This window comes from Ahaetulla prasina, chromosome 2 (genome assembly GCF_028640845.1).
Source record: "Ahaetulla prasina isolate Xishuangbanna chromosome 2, ASM2864084v1, whole genome shotgun sequence".
Classification (NCBI taxonomy): domain Eukaryota; kingdom Metazoa; phylum Chordata; class Lepidosauria; order Squamata; family Colubridae; genus Ahaetulla; species Ahaetulla prasina.
In genome coordinates this window covers 124960049-124978517 of record NC_080540.1, presented here as the reverse complement: position 1 = coordinate 124978517, position 18469 = coordinate 124960049, and the positions used below count along the sequence as shown (strand labels likewise).

Here is an 18469-nt window from a genome sequence, read left to right as displayed (position 1 = left end):
AGTGAATAAATCTATTCTATAATCTATGACAGCTTGTATGATATAAATTGTGTTGGGTAATAATCAGACCCATTGTATCATTTTTTTCTTGCCTTATAGATTCCCCTACTTTGAGAAATGTAGGTTACAAATTACAGTTATCTGATAACAAGTTCCACTAAATTCAGTGTGCCTGCTTCTGTGTATATATTTGTATAATTGCACTGAAGTCTTCAAGATTAAATACCTCTGTCATATGTTCGTCATTTACCTTTATTTTTAGGATAACATAAGTTAACAAATAAGACCTTTTCATCTAAAAAAATTTCACATACCTTTTGAAAACCTTTAGGGTTAGTATTCTTGAACTGTTTTAAATTGATTATTCAGATTAGCATATAGTATAAAAGACTATGGAAAGAGAGACCAAGACTGTAACTAGTTTAAATGTACTTTCCAGTCTTCCTAGATTTTCTTTAAACAATTAATTGCTCCTGTTGATTCTAAATTGAATTTCAGTTCTACACAACTATGTGAAATGACTCTTGTGAAATAATGTGCCATTCCATTTATAGGAAAGCTCAGATAGAATGGCTCCTTCTATGAGGTAGAGTGTTTGTGTCTAGCTGCACCATTTTGGAAGTTTAAATTGTTAATATTTGTTTCTTTCAGGATAATGGAGAAGGAAATATTTAGTGATGTGTATATTCTTTAAAAAATTTAGATATATTTTCTTAGTTGCAAAATCTGGATCTGCTTAGGAGGCACAGATAAATTTTCTATTAAAAATTCATTTCTTTTTATATATAGAAATATATCTTCTTTAAAGCTCATTTATTTAAAGCTTATTTAAAAATCTACTTATTAAATTTGGCTGTATCAGTATATATGACTAGCATGTTATTTTTTGTTCCATCTTGAGAAGTTATATTTTGTTTTGCATCTGAATCTGAGTTTGACAGAAAGTTGTTTTATTATCATCATTTATTATATATGAATATTTTTCAGTTGTGATTATTAGCATTTGCTCAGAATAATTCTGAGTTAGATTTTCTTAATTAGTTTATATAGTATCTAGAGTAGATCTTCTCCCCCCCCCCCCTGGGTGATATGGTTTGACAGTTTGTGTTCTTTAAACATAATTTACTTTTCCATTGCTAATTTCACCATGCACTCTTAATATAGGCAATCCTGCACTATGTGAGGATTTATATAAGGTCTGTATTACATTAGTATCATTTCTCATATTTATATATATTTTGCATCTGTTTCTTGGCTGCAATACTTTAGATACAGATAGATTTATAATCAGTCTTTAATAAAATATACTAATAAATTATTTTGAAGACTGGACAGATAGTAGATCAATATACAATATTACATACAGAAAACATAATGTTTAGAATATATATACAGAAAAAAGGAAACTATACTAACATACACTTCTGTAATAGTGATATGAGCTTGTGATATAAAATTCATTTATATCTTTACTATTGGTAATTTAAGAAGCTATGATGAATTAGATTGAAAACAATAGGGAAATACTAATTATACTTCTTGCTTTCTATTGCATTGCTATCAAATTTTAAAGCATAGAGCATAAGCCCTTAATTTCAGCATAAATTCAGAGGTGGGAACTTGAAACATACTATGTAGCTATTTGCAGAACCGTGCCGAAAATCCATGGAAATATTTATGCACCTTTCTTCCAAGGTGGCTTCATTTTATGTATTGTGGTCTAGCTGCAGTATCTAAATTGAATCTCTGGTCTTTAGATCTCTGGTCTAATTCATTAGATTTTTGCTTTGGCTGCATTCTTTTAAAATTTATTTTTGATTATATTTCATAATTGTTGTTAAGTCATTTATGTTTTCTATTTTTGCTTAACACTATTGAACTAATCATAGTAAAAGAGGGCAAGAGATGATGTAATAATTTAAACTTCAGTTTGTAAGTGCCAACTTTTGAGCTTTTTTCTAAAAGCTATTCGTTTCTCTTCAGATACAGAGGTGGTCAGACTATCCAAGGGCAATAGCTTTGTAGAAAGAAATGTTACCCCTAATTAGTGTTGGCTTGCTAAAATAAAATTAATTTTAGTCAGTCTAATATATCAAAACAATAAATAATTGTAATGAAAACGTACAAAGGTTCTTGATTATTGGCAGCAAGATGCTGTAGGAATTCTCAGATGTTAATAATCCCTTTAGATCCTGTTGTTGCAGTTCAAATTAAAAGTGACTCTGCTTTCATTAAGCTATTAACAGGTGATATGTGACATTAATCTGGGCCATACCCAATATTTTTATATCTAAAATAAAAATAGGTTACTGATATTTTAACCTTGTAATTTGTCAGCATTCCTTTGGAGTCCCACTTGTTGGCTCAGTATCTGTGTTGAGATGTGCTGTAGAATTATGTCAAAATATTCTGGAACTCTTAACTAGAGAACTGGCATTATTTTTCTCATGAAAGGAGAAAAATTAATTGTAATAACTTGTGCATATTTCAAGGATTCAACCAACTATATTCCCACTTTTTAAAACTGACAATTATAAGTGAGGAATAATGTGAAATCTTCTATCTTGTCTGAAAAATATATTTGCAGTAAATTCCTTTTAAGAATTATATAAAATTATCATATTAAAATAATAATAACTGCTGAAACAATTAAAGTAGATTACTTTGTCTTAAACAGTTGAGAATGCAGTGTTAGATAGATTAATTACTATATTTCATGAATTCATGTCTAGTGCCATATATAAGTACCTGTATTTCAATATTTGAAAGGACAGATTCAAATGTCCACAAATTTAGGAATTGTGATGAATCTATCTCTAGATGATGTATCAATCTTGCTGTAATAATCTTTAGCTTATTTTTGGACAGGTTGCATCAAAATTGAGTTTTCCATGTATATATTAAAATTTTCCCAGAAAGGATCGATTCTCCCATACACTCTCCTACTGTTAAAATTTCCAATATAATTAATATAACCTAAGCAATTATTCTCTCTCTTTTTAAACCTCTAGTTGGATTTTATTTTAAAAAAATAAAAATATCCTCAAAAAATATAAAAAGAAGCATTAGCTATCTTTTTATACTTACTAAGCAGAAGGCTCAGGATATTTTGATATACTCATTTCTATGTGCATTATGTCCTGTCTATTTCTATGGAAGGATTCTTAATACCCCCCTCCAAAAGTTTATTCCAGCTCCTTCATTAGAGAATATTAGAGTTCTAGGAGATTTCTTATCTGGAAATATCAATAAAAGAATAGAATCTGGAAATACTTATTTGTTCCTCAAGAAACCATTGAATGAGCAGTGAAAATACCTTCAACTTCTTCAGTGTTTCATAATGAATTAAACCCACTGCATCCTAAAAATCAAATTATAGTTACTATTGATTGGTTGATCCAAGACATAATCAGTGAGATCAAAATATGATTAAACAATGTGAAAAAATACAATATGTCATTAAAATAGTTTATCAGTTCACAAACAGTTCAATTGTAGTTCATTCAATTGTAGTTCTTTCAACTAAAGGTACTTCACTGGAAATTAAAATGTAATGAATTTGCTTAGAAGTTCAATAGATTTCATATGACTTACTTTCAAGTAAGCCTCAGATTGTAACATTCTGCTTTTATTTAATGCAGTGCATTTTAATGTACATTGATTTTAACAAGGCTTTCAAATTAACTTATATACTATAGTGTCTTTTTATTTTTCAAGTGGAAGGATAAAGAAGATAAATAATGTGTATATTTTGTCTGAAGCAGGCTTTCTTCTCAGCGACTATCTATGCATGTTCTTGCATTATATGGTAACAGCACTGTGTTTTCCTGTCATTTTTATAATCCTTTTCCTGGCTGAAGTGATACTCAAGCAACAATGGGTAGTAATCACATTGCCCCCTTCACCTTCAAAAGGAGAGAGGCGGAGATGATCGTGAAACTTTCCAGCAGGCTACAGTAAGCATAACTGTGTGTTAGCCCATAATATGTTAATAATAGCCAAAAAGAGATCATCAGCACGATTATAGTACCTTGCAGGAATTTTTCATATCATGAATGAATTAATACAGCTGTAAAATTAAGAAAATAACTCAATTTATTTACTCATTTTTATCTGTATATGAATGAACTTATTGTTGTGTTCATATCTACAGTACTGTCTCTGTCCCTTTTAACTCTCACTGGCATTAAAATTATTATTATTGTAAAAATAATAGTATTTTTCAAAATTGCTTCGTATTGAATTACAACAGCCTTCTTTTAAAATTAATCACAGTTAAAGGCAAGACATTTAAAGGAAAAACAATATATGAAGCAGTGCATAGATGTGATAAAACAAGGATAATTTCCAAAAATAGAAAGATTGAGAGGTACAGTGAATGATGTTGGTAAACTAGACTTACTTACATTTTCTTTTATCACATTCCTTTAATTTATTTGCTTATTCCTTTTCTATACTCTGCATAATGGTGGTTACTTAAAAGCAGTTGTGTGATAGTTAGATACATAATTCAGTAATTTATTTTACATGTAAGATTAAATTTTGATGGAATTCAGTTCATTTTTTCTTTAATGCCAAAAGTGGTGCTCAAAAAATAGTTTTCTTTGATGGCTGAGCCTAACATCAGTGTAAAGACATTCCAGATTGTAAACCTTCACTTGTAGATCTTGCCTGCCCTTTTCAAAATCATTGTATATTTCATAATAATGCGTCCTTAAGAGATCATGTTCATTATTAAAAGTGGATTGTTGCAAAGGACATAGAGGAGAAAAAGATGTGATTGTGATTAAAATTACCAAATATGACAAGAGAATAAAAGGAGTTTTGGAATTTTCAATTCATGCTTAATTCATTTAAAAGCATACATACAGAGTTCTGGATATGCATGTAATTTGATAAATAAATATACAGAAATATTGAATAAACTTTGTATTTATTTGATAAAATTTTAAATGGTAAATGAGTGAGTTCAATGTGCTTCAAACAAAGAGACTTCATTCTCCTGGAATACACTTTAACTATTAAAAAATATTTTTCAAATACAATAGCCCTTAGACTTATATACCACTTTACAGCCTTCTCAGCAGTTTTACAGAATCAGCTTATTGCTCCCAACAATTTGGGTCCTCATTTTACCCACCTCGGAAGGATGGAAGACTTGAGCCTGGTGAGATTTGGTGGTCAATCTTGAGCCTGGTGAGATTTGCAGGTAGCCGGCAGTCAGCAGAAGTAGCCTGCAGTACTGCACTCCAGCCACTGCGCTACCGTGGCTCAAAATATCTAAAATAGATATTTTAACTTTATTTAAATGATACGTCAATTTCTAAGATTCAGATTATCAGGGGAACCAAAATAAAGTGTTTAAATATTAACACTAATGTTAAGCATAATACCAAATTAAATCTATAAATAATAATTATGCATTCAAAAAGATTCCTCTAAAACTTATGAACAAATATCTATCTTACAATAGGAGCTACAGATAGATTACTCATAACTTTGTAAAATTATCAAGTTTAGAAAACGATGAAAGAGTGAAAGTGTCTGCTAAATACATTTATAGATTATGAAAGGAAAGGACTGCATTGTGTGAAATTTTCCCTGAATATGTTTTCCAATAATACCTATGATTCGCAAGCAATCCAATAAGTATGTGAGCCTTCTAAAACACACACACACACACACACACACACACACACACACACACACACACACACACACACACAAATATGCCTGAAAAATCTCTCAATGTATCTCCTAAGACCAGCAGTAATAACATTTTGAGAAATTTTTCAGACATATTCAGAAGTGTCTTTAGGAAACCATGTTTTTGAATCGGTTATATTATACAACAGAGGTGAAGTACCTGTGGCCCCATAGATATTGCTACACTACCTTCCAATGTACTTCACAATTACAACACTAATTGAGGCTGCCGAGACTTGAGCATTACCAGGAAAAACTACAATTTCCTAATTCTACATATCTTGGATAATGTGGAACTAAAGAATCGTTATAATTGTGCTAGTTTTTTTTTTAAGACAGTCAGAAAAATAAAAAGTTCTAGTTCACCATTCTACCAAGAAAGCAGTTGATTATATACATTAGATAAATAAAATCATTTCCTATTTCAGAGGTGACTTGAAGTTCCATAAAATATTCCAATCATAAACTCTCTTCTCTTATAATACTTGTCAAAGGATAATTAATCTTAGTACATAAATAATCCTGATAATATTTATGTTATTTTATTAATTGTTTCCCCAAAAGCCAGAAGATAGATGAATCTTTCTCTCTGTGCCTAGATCAGTTTATTTTTATAATGTTGTGTTGTAGTTCTGGTATACATTTACTTTGTGTATTAATTAGATGTAATGGAGCGCCATACAGTACCAGGGAGCAGTTTCATAGACCTGGCCTACTATGCTTTGGTAGATTCTACAGAAAAGAAACTGCTCATGTGTAAACTTTTGCAGATGTACATGCCCAGGAACCAAGAACTATTAGTGGTGTCTAAAGCATATGCCAAGATAATGAAATGGCCTTAGTTATTGCTTAGGGATTTTTTGGGGTTTTTTTTAATATTAATATGCTATGTGTATTGATACATTCAGTATATCATATGATATATTGTTATATTAGAATGAGAAAGAATGGTAGACAATTCTCTGTTTTCTCTTTCCTCAATTTCTACAAGCCTATAGCTGTTTTTTACCGGTCTCATATCTTTTTGACATTATTGAAAGGAAGAATTTAAATAGGCCTAGAAAAAGAAGAAGCAAAATTCAAGAGTGCAGGAGCTTTCTCTCGTATTTAAGCAATTTTTTTAACTTTTATTTTGTCTCTGAGAAAGATTGTCTTTGACTGTTAAATATTGATGGTCTCGTGACTATGATGTGATTTCTGTTGCCTTTACTAGAACTCTGACATTTCCTGTAAAACCCCAAATTATGACTAATATTTTAGTAAGTGCATTACTAAATATTATACACATTTTAAGAATAGGTTTTAAAGTCTACACCAGTCTTCCTTTTGATAGAAATTGGATTCCTTAATATGAAGATCGTTAATGAGTTGTTGCTGTTATTCTTATGGATTTAATTATGCATATGGTCCTCAGGTTATAATCAGTCATTCAGCAACCATTCAAACTTGTGATGGCACTGAACAAGGGAGACTTCTGAAGGGTCCTTAGAGTTCCAGCTGTTGTGTTCCCACATTCGTGTGATCACAATTTCCAATGTTTCCTGCTGACTTCCCCAAAACAAAGTCAAAGTGTGATTACATGAGGTCCTTGCTTAATATCCTTGTTTAACAATAGGAAACAGGACTTCAAGAATTGCTGTTAGTAAGTGATGTCATGTGTTTTATGACTGCAGTGTTTAGGAGTAGCAGTTGTGGTTCTAATTGGTGTTGTAATCCAGAGACTATCTGTATTGTCTATTCTGTTTGTTTGTGTGTGTGTGTGTGTATGTGTCTTTTCTAACAATTGGAGAAATCTTTGAATATATTTACTTTTCCATATAATAGGTTAAAGTATATACTTAAATAATACTCTATTCCTTGAATGTATCATTACATAGCCTGTACCTTTAGACATAGGCAGCAGAACCTTGACTTGACTAAAATAGCACTAGCATACCTGAGATTAAAATAAAAAATCAGTTGCATTTCTGGCATTCAATTGGGACAAAACTGGCCAGTACCATTGTTTTTAGGAGAGAATGCTACTTGTGGTACAGGTATAACTTGAGGCTGATTACCTAGTGTTACTTTATTAAAAAACATTGTACGAAGTCCTTGATTGGCCAAGGCCCTCGTCAGAGATAAATCTCTGGGCTCAACTGATGACCACTCCGACACATATAATGGAAGAAGAGTTAATGTTAAGGAAATGAATTAATGAGAAAAATAGATATGCAATTTGCTTATGAAATTGTAATTGGATCTCAAAGTGAGATGAGTACATTAAGTATGTTGGAAAGTATGGGTTAGGATCATATTCGTTGTAGTTTCAAATGAAAGTAAGACCACATAGGTTGGTGATGTTGCATGTTATACGTCAGTAATGTAAGGATCAAGGATGAGTACTGGGAAATTGCACAAGAATCCACATTTATTTATTTATAAAATTTATATAGCTGCTTAGAGCGACTCAAATGAATGTCATATGGAAAAAGACTATTCTATTAAGTAACATGAGTGGATGGATTGAAATGAGAGAGTACAGAAAAAGTAATTGAGCTACTTGGTTATCCAAAAATAAATGATTGCTAAATATCTGTTTTTTAAAAAGTTCTGCTTCAGATGCATAGTTTAAGCATTAGTCTATTTGAGCATACTTTTGGGAAAGGAATCATTATGAATATATAAGCTGGATTTATTTGATTAAGTAAAAGTAGAAATACTGCAGGAAGAGAAGTTGTGAAAGTAGTAAATTAGTGAGAGAAGGTGGTGAAGTAAAAATCTTCAGACCCAGTAATCATTCGGTTGAAGAGGCAAAGCTTAATTGAGCGTAATAATTGCTCTAGCATATGGTATGATTAAAGATTTCAATTCCAAAAGCTTATTTCTTGAAAACTAACAATTTAAAGTAATAACACCTGTAGTCAAGAATTCTATGTGGTGAAGTAGCCTTTGAAAATTGTCTGTATGTGTAAGTTGGTAGGAATGAGACAGAAAACATGTGAAAACTATATGGCATCAACTTCATTATTTATAAACTATTTCAAAATATTGGTTCCAATATTTAAAGCACAGAAGCAATTTGGTATTTCCTTTATCCATGTCAACCTATGATTTAAGATCAGATATAGAACTTTGACTGTATTTAAACAAATTAAAATCTTTGAAAGTGGTTATTTTGGTCAATCATCATCTACCTAGGATTTATTGAAGTCTCATCACTGCCATTTTTAAAGAAAGCCCTAAAGATTCATTTATTTACTTTCCCTGATTAGGTTTTTCCTCTATTCTAGTGCCAAAACTTGCAGTAGCAGATACTAGTAACTAGCTGCTACTGTTATTGCTAATAGTATTTATTGATTGATTAAGCTTGTACACTGCCTGATTCCCTGTAACTCTAGAAGGTTTACAGGTTAAAACAAAAACAAAAATCTACAATAAAACAATATAAGTAAAAAACAAGGGACAAAAGATGACAAAAATCAGGCAGCACCAGAAGCAGACCTATTACCCTTGCCAGATCTTCAAGACCTTTCAAACACCAGGATAAGGAATACTTGGATCTCAGAAGGGGGTAGGAGGACCTTATTTTAGACTAGAGCACTTTGCAGTATTTTGCAAATGGAGTAGTAGTAGGGGCAATAGTAACAGTAGCATATTATAGTATAAATTTCCTGTTTATAAGTTGCTTTCAGTAGGGTTTTGCCCTTAAAGGCAGCCAAAAAGTATAAGGTTAGACCTTGATTAGTGACTGCCTTGGAAAGTGATCATTTGAAGTTACAGTGGTGATGAAAAAGGAATTTTGTGACCAATGCCTACATTTATGACCTTTCTGTCAGTCATGTTTGCCATTACAATCAGTTATATGTTGTGCTGTCACTGAGCTTCCCCCCTCCCCTTTGGAGAGATTGTCTGAACAAGCTATTCCTTTGTATAATGAAATTCATAGATAACTTTGAGGAAAGGGAAGAGCAGATGCTGCCTAGAAAACCATCAGACAAGAGAAGCAAGAACCTGCAATTCAAACATGCAATCAAAGAAACTTAGGAAGGACCCACCCTAAAGGTCTAGAAGTTAAAAGGGGCAGGCAGGAATTGTTTTACTTTCAGACTTGTACTTACAGACTTCTCTACCCCTGGCTTGTTCACCAACTCTGATTAAAACAAGCTATTGCTCTAAAACACGTGTGTCTGATACACGGGCTACAAGCAGCCCCGGACAGTTATCAACGTGGCCCCACAAGATCATAAATTTTTAATCTATGCTCATCTGGGTGCTCGTTGCTGGTGGAGATCAGTGGAGATCCATCAGTAATCAGCAGCCAGATCAGTATAGATTTACTCCAAAATTAACATCAGACCAACAATCAAGACGTAAGCAATAGCCAATCAAGAAACTGCCAAACAAACCAACCGTAAACAGCTCAGCCAAAGAACCCCCAAAACCATCCCCATCAACACTAGAATATAAACTGAGAGCAAACCCCATTCCATACTAGCACTGATGATGTCACTTAGTTTGGGTAATGAAAACTCTGCAAAACAAACAACCAAACTCAAGAGAGTACCAAAGACAAAGAGTATATGCTAAATGATGCGATACATGAAATACTAATGCAGAATTCCAGTTCCTCATCCAATTGTGGATGTTCTCTTGTAGACAGTGAGGTTGCAGGGAAATACTAACAGAGTTACTATGGATGTAAAACAGTTCTTTGTGAAAACACAAACATTTTCCATAGTTAAGCATTTCTACTTAGACACACAAAACTGTTTATCCATCAAATGAAAAAAAAGACTGGAACAATAACTGTAACAGTCATTTTATGAAATAACTGAAAATGTCAGTTATACAGAAAGATCATTTATTTCCATTATTGCTGCAAATAGAATTGCTCCTTTGTTTGTCTTTTGTTTTCTCTTGGACTGATAAAATGTAGTTTGTAAATAATTTCTGTAAATAATGATTTTTTTTCTAAGTGCTTATCAAAAACTAAAATGTACTTGCATTAACACTTTTAATACAGTTTCAAAAATCTATATTGACATTTTAAAATACATTGGATTATATACTTTGAATCCTGCTTTAACCTATATCTTTTGTTTCTTCTTAATGGCCATGCCTTTGAGTTAATTTCAAATGCTTGTAATATGGATTTTTTTTTAATTTTTAATAAGAAATTGTTATGAGCTACAATCTGAATAAATTAGATTATGATGATGTTAATGTTAGGTTGGATAGAAAAGAAGTAACTTTACTTATGTTGAACAGAGCCAAATTATTTTTTTGAACAACAAAGATAATGAGTATTTGATTTTTTAAGTTAAAAACTTAATTTCCACTAACATTTTTTTATTGTGTATTCACTGCAACTCTGTATTAAACCAAGAAGGAACTAGTTAAGAAGTGAGGGCAGTGAGTATTTGCAAGGTGAAGGTAGGAAAACTATAAATGTGAGTCCTAGAAAAATTGTGACACCTTAGGTGCTGTATCATGAGCACCTAATCTTATTACCTGCCTAAAATGTACAAGACATTATATAAAGGGCCAATAGACTATGGAGGGAGGGAAGTATGGGTGTGAATATATTTAGTTAGTTAGTTAGTTAGTGTTAGTTAAACTCTTTATCTGAATCATCAGTGCCCTGGAATAGGCAGCTGTATAATCTACACCAGGGATGGGGAACTTTTATGATCTGTGAACTTCATCTCCCAGAATTCCTGAGCTAGCCAGTTCACAGATCATAGGTAAAGGTAAAGGTTCCCCTCGCACATACGTGCTAGTCGTTGCCGACTCTAGGGGGCGGTGCTCATCTCATTTCAAAGCTGAAGAGCCAGCGCTGCCCAAAGACGTCTCCGTGGTCATGTGAGTCATGTGGCCGGCATGACTCAACGCCATAGGCGCACGGAACAGTTACCTTCCCACCAAAGGTGGTCCCTATTTTTTCTACTTTCGAAACTGCTAGGTTGGCAGAAGCTGGGACAAGTAACGGGAGCTCACCCCGTTACATGGCAGCACTAGGGATTTGAACCGCTGAGCTGCCGATCTTTTGATCGACAAGTTCAATGTCCTAGCCCCTGAGCCACCGCGTCCCTCTTCACAGATCATAAAAGGGCCCCTGTTCTACCAGTTCAGCAATATGGGCTGCAGAGGGCAATTACTATAGAATACAAGTGTTTTCCTCTAGGAATTGAGATATCTAGTTCTGTTTCCCTCAGTAGTGTCTTGACTCTTTCCCCCACCTCAAGTTCCTCCTGAAATACAAGCACTTTCACTTAACTGATAATCTGCAGTATGCTAGCATTAGTATGATGGTCTTTTAATTGTTGGCTGATTGTTTTTAGGAGCGTCATGGCAAAGCTTGAAATTTGTGTTCCTTAAACTTCAATTCCACTCAACTTTTTATTTCTATTTTTTTTAATTTATTCACTTAATTATGTTAGAAAGCGTAGCTGCATTGAACATCTAGGTACATATTAATTATAGAGAATTGTATGTTTTCTGTGTCCCACAGGTTAGTAATCTCTTCCACTCCTTGGTTCTTTTTTGTACCATTTGAAACTCTTTGGGATGATTTTTGAAGACGAGCCATACAGTTTCCTGTCATTTTGTGGTGGAAACATGAAAAATATAATTAACCCTAAAATATTGTATCACAATTATAACAAAATAATAACCTTTCTAAAAAAAATCTGACCACATATGGCCTTCCTCATTCTGTGCCTCTCAGTCCTCCATTAGTGCTACTAGTCTGTGTAGTTTGTGTCCCCTAAAACATTGAAATGGGGGGTGGGATCAGAAACCTCAGAAAATTGGTATTTATGTGTAAAGATGTTATTATATAATGTTTTTTCCCTTCTATTTGTCTGCACATCTTTCAGTCAATTTATAGTTAGAAACCTCAATAAAACTATATCTATTTGATTTGCAGTCATACTATGATTTGCGCTGTTCAAATACAACCACATAATAGTTTACCATAAAAGACGATATGCAACAGTATGTAGGGACTTATTCATACAATTCCAAATCTTAGCATTATTCCTGAAAAGAGCCATATCCAAGAACTAAAAAGTAAGGTTTCTTTGCCAATATATTTAACAGTGTTGGGAGAGCTTTGAAATGTAACTCTGAAATATTTCCACAGTGGGAATTAAGGAGGTTAGTGTTAGCAGTTCACATCTCTTTTATATCTATCAGATTAAAAAAAATGTTTTTATTTGGCACTCTTGCCACAAAAATATTTTCATACACTTCCTTCCTTTAGAGATAAAAATGAGCAGCAATCATTTTGTGGCTTTTAATTTACTTCACAAATATAACTAAAATAGTTGCTTTATAATGAATTTTGGAAGTTAAATGAACAGATAAAGCCCTTGTAATTTGGGGTTTTGTGTTAAGATCAACCAATTCTTATAAAAATGCAATGACTGCAGATGTAAATTTTTAATGATATTATTAATAGAGATAATAAAAAAGATTGTTATTGCCATATAATTATTCTACAGGGACAAATTATAAAACATTTCCTAGCATAGCTAGTAACATGTTTTAGCCAGGAATTTATAAATATCCTCAAAGAAATTGAGATAATGTAAGAAAATAACATTTTTGTTTTCTTTGTAGCAGTTACAATTAAGTTAGTATCTTGCACTTTGCCCCCATCCAATTCCTCCTTCTTGCATTAGCTATGTGTACATTCCTCTTTATAAATGCTTTTGCTTGGTGCTGCTGAAAAAAGTTTTAAACTATTTAAAATGTGGAAAAATTCCTTCCCAAATTTTTTAACAGAGAGAGACTGAGAACACACAGCATTGAATCATCAGGAAAATTGAAGATTTCCCCTGAACAGCATTGGGATTTTACTGCAGAGGACTTGAAAGACCTTGGAGAAATTGGACGAGGCGCTTATGGTTCTGTCAACAAAATGGTCCACAAACCAAGTGGGCAAATTATGGCTGTTAAAGTAGGTGCTGCCCATAATTATTTGTACTTCCAACAGTAGGGCCAAACATGATGGAGAATTTAACGTTCATCCATCTAGCACTCAAAAATGTCTGTTGTTTATATAGCACTTTATAAGTGCCGTATTAGCGGAGAGAACTGTATTATTACTAGTTCGATCTGATGTGATATATAAAGTTTGAAGAAAATAAGTCCATTCTTTCTTTAAAAATATGTCTGCATATGCATAACATGGGATTAAAAAATGTTGAAAAGCTGTAGTGGTATAAGTACAATATTTTTTCATGGACAGATCATTAGTTTAAATCAGTGGTTCTCAACCTTTTCTTCACCATGGACCCCCTTTAAATAACTTTTGTGGTTGCAGATCAGGGCCACGGAACACCAAGACTTAAGATATAATCATAACATTTCTTCAAGCCTTCGCAGACCCCCAGTGAAGGCATTATGCAACCACCACCACCCCGGGTCTGTGTTTGAGAACCACTGATTTAAACCAATGTGTTTATGGAATTTTACATATTCTCCACAGCTTTTCTGCAGCCATATTGTAAAATGTCTTTTAAGTTACATCAATAAATATAATGAAGGAATCAGCTCTTCTCATTCCTATTCCACTCTCTCTCTTTTTTTTTTATTAAACTTTATTAAACTTTTTTACATTAAAAGCATAAAAAAAGGGGGGAAAAAGGCTTATATCATTTAACAGCTTATTTGTGGTGTTTTTCATCTAATAATAATCCATGCAATAATGACAAACATTAAATTATACATACCGTATATACTCGAGTATAAGCCGAGTTTTTCAGCACGTTTTTTGTGCTGAAAAACTTCCCCTCGGCTTATACTCGGGTCTATACGGCTTATACTCGAGTTTGTTTTTTTTTTAAAGCCCCTCGGCTTATACTCGAGTATATACGGCTTATACTCGAGTTTTTTTTTTTCTTTTTTTCACATTTTACCGGACGGAAGCCCTGCCGGTGCAGGGGGAGGGCGGGGGGGGGGGGCCGCCCGCCTTCTCCGCTGGGGGAGGGAGGGGTTCCCCAACCCGCAGGTCCCTCATTTCCCACCCTCGCTTATACTCGAGTATATCGGCTTATACTCGAGTTTTTTTCTTTTTCACATTTTACCGGACGGAAGCCCTGCCGGTGCAGTGAGAGGGCGGGGCGGGGGAGCCGCCAGCCTTCTCAGCTGAGGGAGGGAGGGTTTCCCCAACCGGTAGGTGCCTCATTTCCCACCCTCGGCTTATACTCGAGTCCCCAGTTTACCCCAGTTTTTGGGGTAAAATTGGGGACCTCGGCTTATACTCGGATCGGCTTATATTCGAGTATATACGGTATTTGTGTTCTTATTTTATCCATTGATTATGTTTAGTAACTAAATATTCCTATCTCCTTTCCATCCATCCATACCACCGTTCCCATATACCATAAAATACTGATGTCTTCTTATCCTTCAGACTCAAAGTTAGTTTGTCCATTTCTGCGCAATTCATAATCTTTTGTACAATAAGTCTCTCTGTGGGCACACATGGCTGTTTCCAACATTGAGCGAAGGCCATCCTAGCAGCAGTTAATATATGTAGTATTAAATATTTTATACTCTTCACGTATTTTTTTTTAAAGATCCCCAATAAAAAAAGTTTGGGTTCTAGATCCAATTGTTCATTCGTGATTTCTTGTAGCCACTTTTTAATTTTTAACCAATATTTACGTGCTTCGGGGCAAGACCACCACATATGGTAATATGTTCCCTCTTTATTTTTACATTTCCAGCATATGGGAGACATTTTGGGATACATTTTCGCTAATCTCGAAGTGGGCAAGTGCCACCTATAGAACATTTTATATGCATTTTCTTTGTATGCTGCTGATTTGGTTAGTTTATAATTTCTGTTCCATGTTTTCTCCCAATCTGATAAATTTATATTATGTCCAATATTTTGACCCCATGCGATCATACATCCTTTCACTACTTCTTCTTCCAATTCTTCTATTCCACTCTCTTAAGAGAATGAATAAAATCAAAATATTTTGATTTTATTTATTTATTTATTTATTTATTTATTTGATTTTTATACCGCCCTTCTCCCGAAGGACTCAGGGCGGTGTACAGGCAAAAATAAAACAATACAATATACAGATTAAAATATTTAAAAAACTTATCTAAATTAGCCTGAGATTAAAAATTTCCATACTAAAAAACCCCATTTAAAATTAATAAAATTTCCCCTTAAAAACTAATTTAAGCCAGCCCCTCGCGGATAAAGAGATGTGTTTTTAGTTCGCGACGAAATGTCCGAAGGTCAGGTATTTGACGTAGACCCGGGGGAAGCTCATTCCAGAGTGTGGGCGCCCCCACAGAGAAGAGAGTTCAGAGAACTCTGAACATAATATGGTCACTACACTTAAAGTGGATAGTTACCCAGGGGTGAAATTCACTTACCTTCCCTACCGGTTCGCAAATGTGCGCACAATTTATGACCATTTTTTACACTTATGACCATTGCAGCATTCCTGTAGTCATGTGATCAAAATTCAGATGCTTGGCAACTGGTTCATACTTACAACCGTTGCTGTATCCCAAGGTCATGTCACCTTTTGCAACCTTCTGAGAAGCAAAGTTAATGGGGAAGCCATGTTCACTTAACTACTAGTTTAGTAACTTATCAACTGCAGTGATTCACTCAACAACTGTGGCAAAAAAGGTCGTAAAAATGGGGCAAAACTCACTTGACAAATGTCTCACTTAACAACAGAAATGTTGGGCTCAATTGCAGTCATAAGTCAATAACTACCTATATAAGGGGTATTTGAAGCTCTGTCTCATCCTAGTGGGATTGACCCACCTCACTTGTTTCAGCAGAAAGGGCTTGTTACGGATCTTGTCTTCAAGGAATATTGGTTGGTGGGGGTCTAAGAAAGGAGCCTTTTCCCTGTGGTCCCTGCCCTTTGGAACATTCTGCCCTTGAGTGAGATCCACCCCATCCCCTTAGTTTTCCAGAAGAGCCTTAAAACCTGGTTTTGCTAGCTGGCCTGGGACCCGAGTAGGGATGCTGTATGTTGGAGATAGTTGCCGGGATAAGAGAGAAGACTCCATCCTGTGCTGTTCATCCCCTTAATTTTTAGTCTCCATATTTAATTCTTAGAAATTTTAACTGTTTTTATATTGATCTTTTACCATTTTATAAGTTGTCCAAAGTCACTTCAACAGTGACATAGATGGCATGTAAATTTAATAAATAAAAAAGAATATAAAAAATACAGTTTGTTGTTTAAAAGTGTTCATCTTTTGTACGCTATAATATATTTTTTTTTCTTCCATTATGCTTTTTGGAGACATTATGAGAGTGAATAATATATGAGTTCTGCTTATAATAACCACCTGGTATGTTTTCTGGAAAAAGCTTATATAGTTCTTAGAGCTCTGCCAGAGAGGTTAAGCATAAGCTAATTCTGAGATGAAAGGCCAGCCATTCAAAGAAGACTTCCTGTGGGGATATAGAATATTAACAGAACTTATATAACATTTTAGGTTTTAACTTGTCAGCTTAAGCTATGCATTCTACATTATTCATATCATACCTAGGCTTAGCATTACTTTTACGTAAGGTATAATTTTAATCTTATCTAGAATATCTATATGCTTTATTCTTTTAAATATTGAAATATTTATGCTTGAAATATTTATGTCAGCTCTTTCTGTCTCATTTGTTCAATGGCAGCTAAAAGTGAGGGGGGAGATTCTGAATTTCTATGAGAAATGGCAATAAAATGCCAAAATGAATTCAGCTGTTCAAGGAAAAAATGGTTCATAAAACGAGAAATTTTTAAAAAGGAACAAACTCAAGAGTTGGAATGAGTAGATTGTCACTTAGCATATTAATGAGTCAAGAAATACACAAAAAAGCTACTTTACAGATGGTGTTAGGCCTGTACTTAGGTTATAGGAGATCTTAATATTCTAGGAATGACTAGATCTAAAGGAAAACAATGGTTAGAGGAACTAGTGACTTATGTAGTGCCATAAATAATAGGGATATTACTTGAGTTAAAGAGACTATTAGAATAAAATAAATGTTAAATCAATTTTGGAAGAAAGAGCCAGTTTGGTCTAGTAGTTTAAGACACCACACCAGCAGATTGTGAGTTCTATATCCCCCTTAGGCATGCAACCCTTCTGGATGACTTTGGGGAGGTCACTCACTCTTATCCAATGAAATCTGACCAGGGAAACAAGCCAATCAGTCAATTCAAGACACAATAAATAGATCAACATTTGGCTGATTTGAAAATAGAGATCCTGGACTACAAAAAAACAAAAACAAAAAAACAAGCCTAGGATAAAAGAAAACCCTGATCCCATGATCAGCCAGATGTTTAGACTGCTTTTGGCACTTTTGTCCGTATTATTTATTATTCATCTGTTTTCCAATGCATTTTATAGTCAAGACTCCATTTTCTGATAATAGGCAATATCTTCAATATCCATAACTTCCGAATAAAGAGATGAATTCTTTGCTTATTTTTTTCTGGGATGCAGAATGATAGATAGCTCTGGAAGAATTTGCCCAGAAAACATGTAGCATACCTCTGGAATAAAGCAAAACTTTTCTGTGTTTTTCTATTTTTATTTTGTGGCTTGTGTAGATTGGGAAACTATTTTATGGAGAGGCGCTGAGGATATTGTATATTTCAGTGAAGATCCATATGAGTTCCGTAATATGAGTAGACTATTGTTGCTATAAGGATTTTCTGTGAGATATGATTGCTTAGGCTATAACTCAGTGGCATGCATAGTTTTAAATTTGTTTTAAAAA

The 18469-nt window shown here is 33.7% G+C and overlaps 1 protein-coding gene across 10 annotated transcripts in view; it reads left to right on the top strand.

Moving 5' to 3' along the window:
- MAP2K4 (mitogen-activated protein kinase kinase 4) overlaps positions 1-18469 on the top strand; it is a 71803-nt gene that overhangs the window by 20593 nt on the left and 32741 nt on the right. For 6 of the 10 annotated variants that reach the window (XM_058173182.1, XM_058173183.1, XM_058173185.1 and 3 more), the window contains 2 exons: positions 3861-3956; positions 13477-13651. In XM_058173182.1, coding sequence (XP_058029165.1) covers positions 3861-3956; positions 13477-13651 — 271 coding nt within the window. The remainder of the gene's footprint in view (positions 1-3860; positions 3957-13476; positions 13652-18469) is intronic. The other 4 variants (XM_058173190.1, XM_058173191.1, XM_058173186.1 and 1 more) reach the window with 1 other exon arrangement.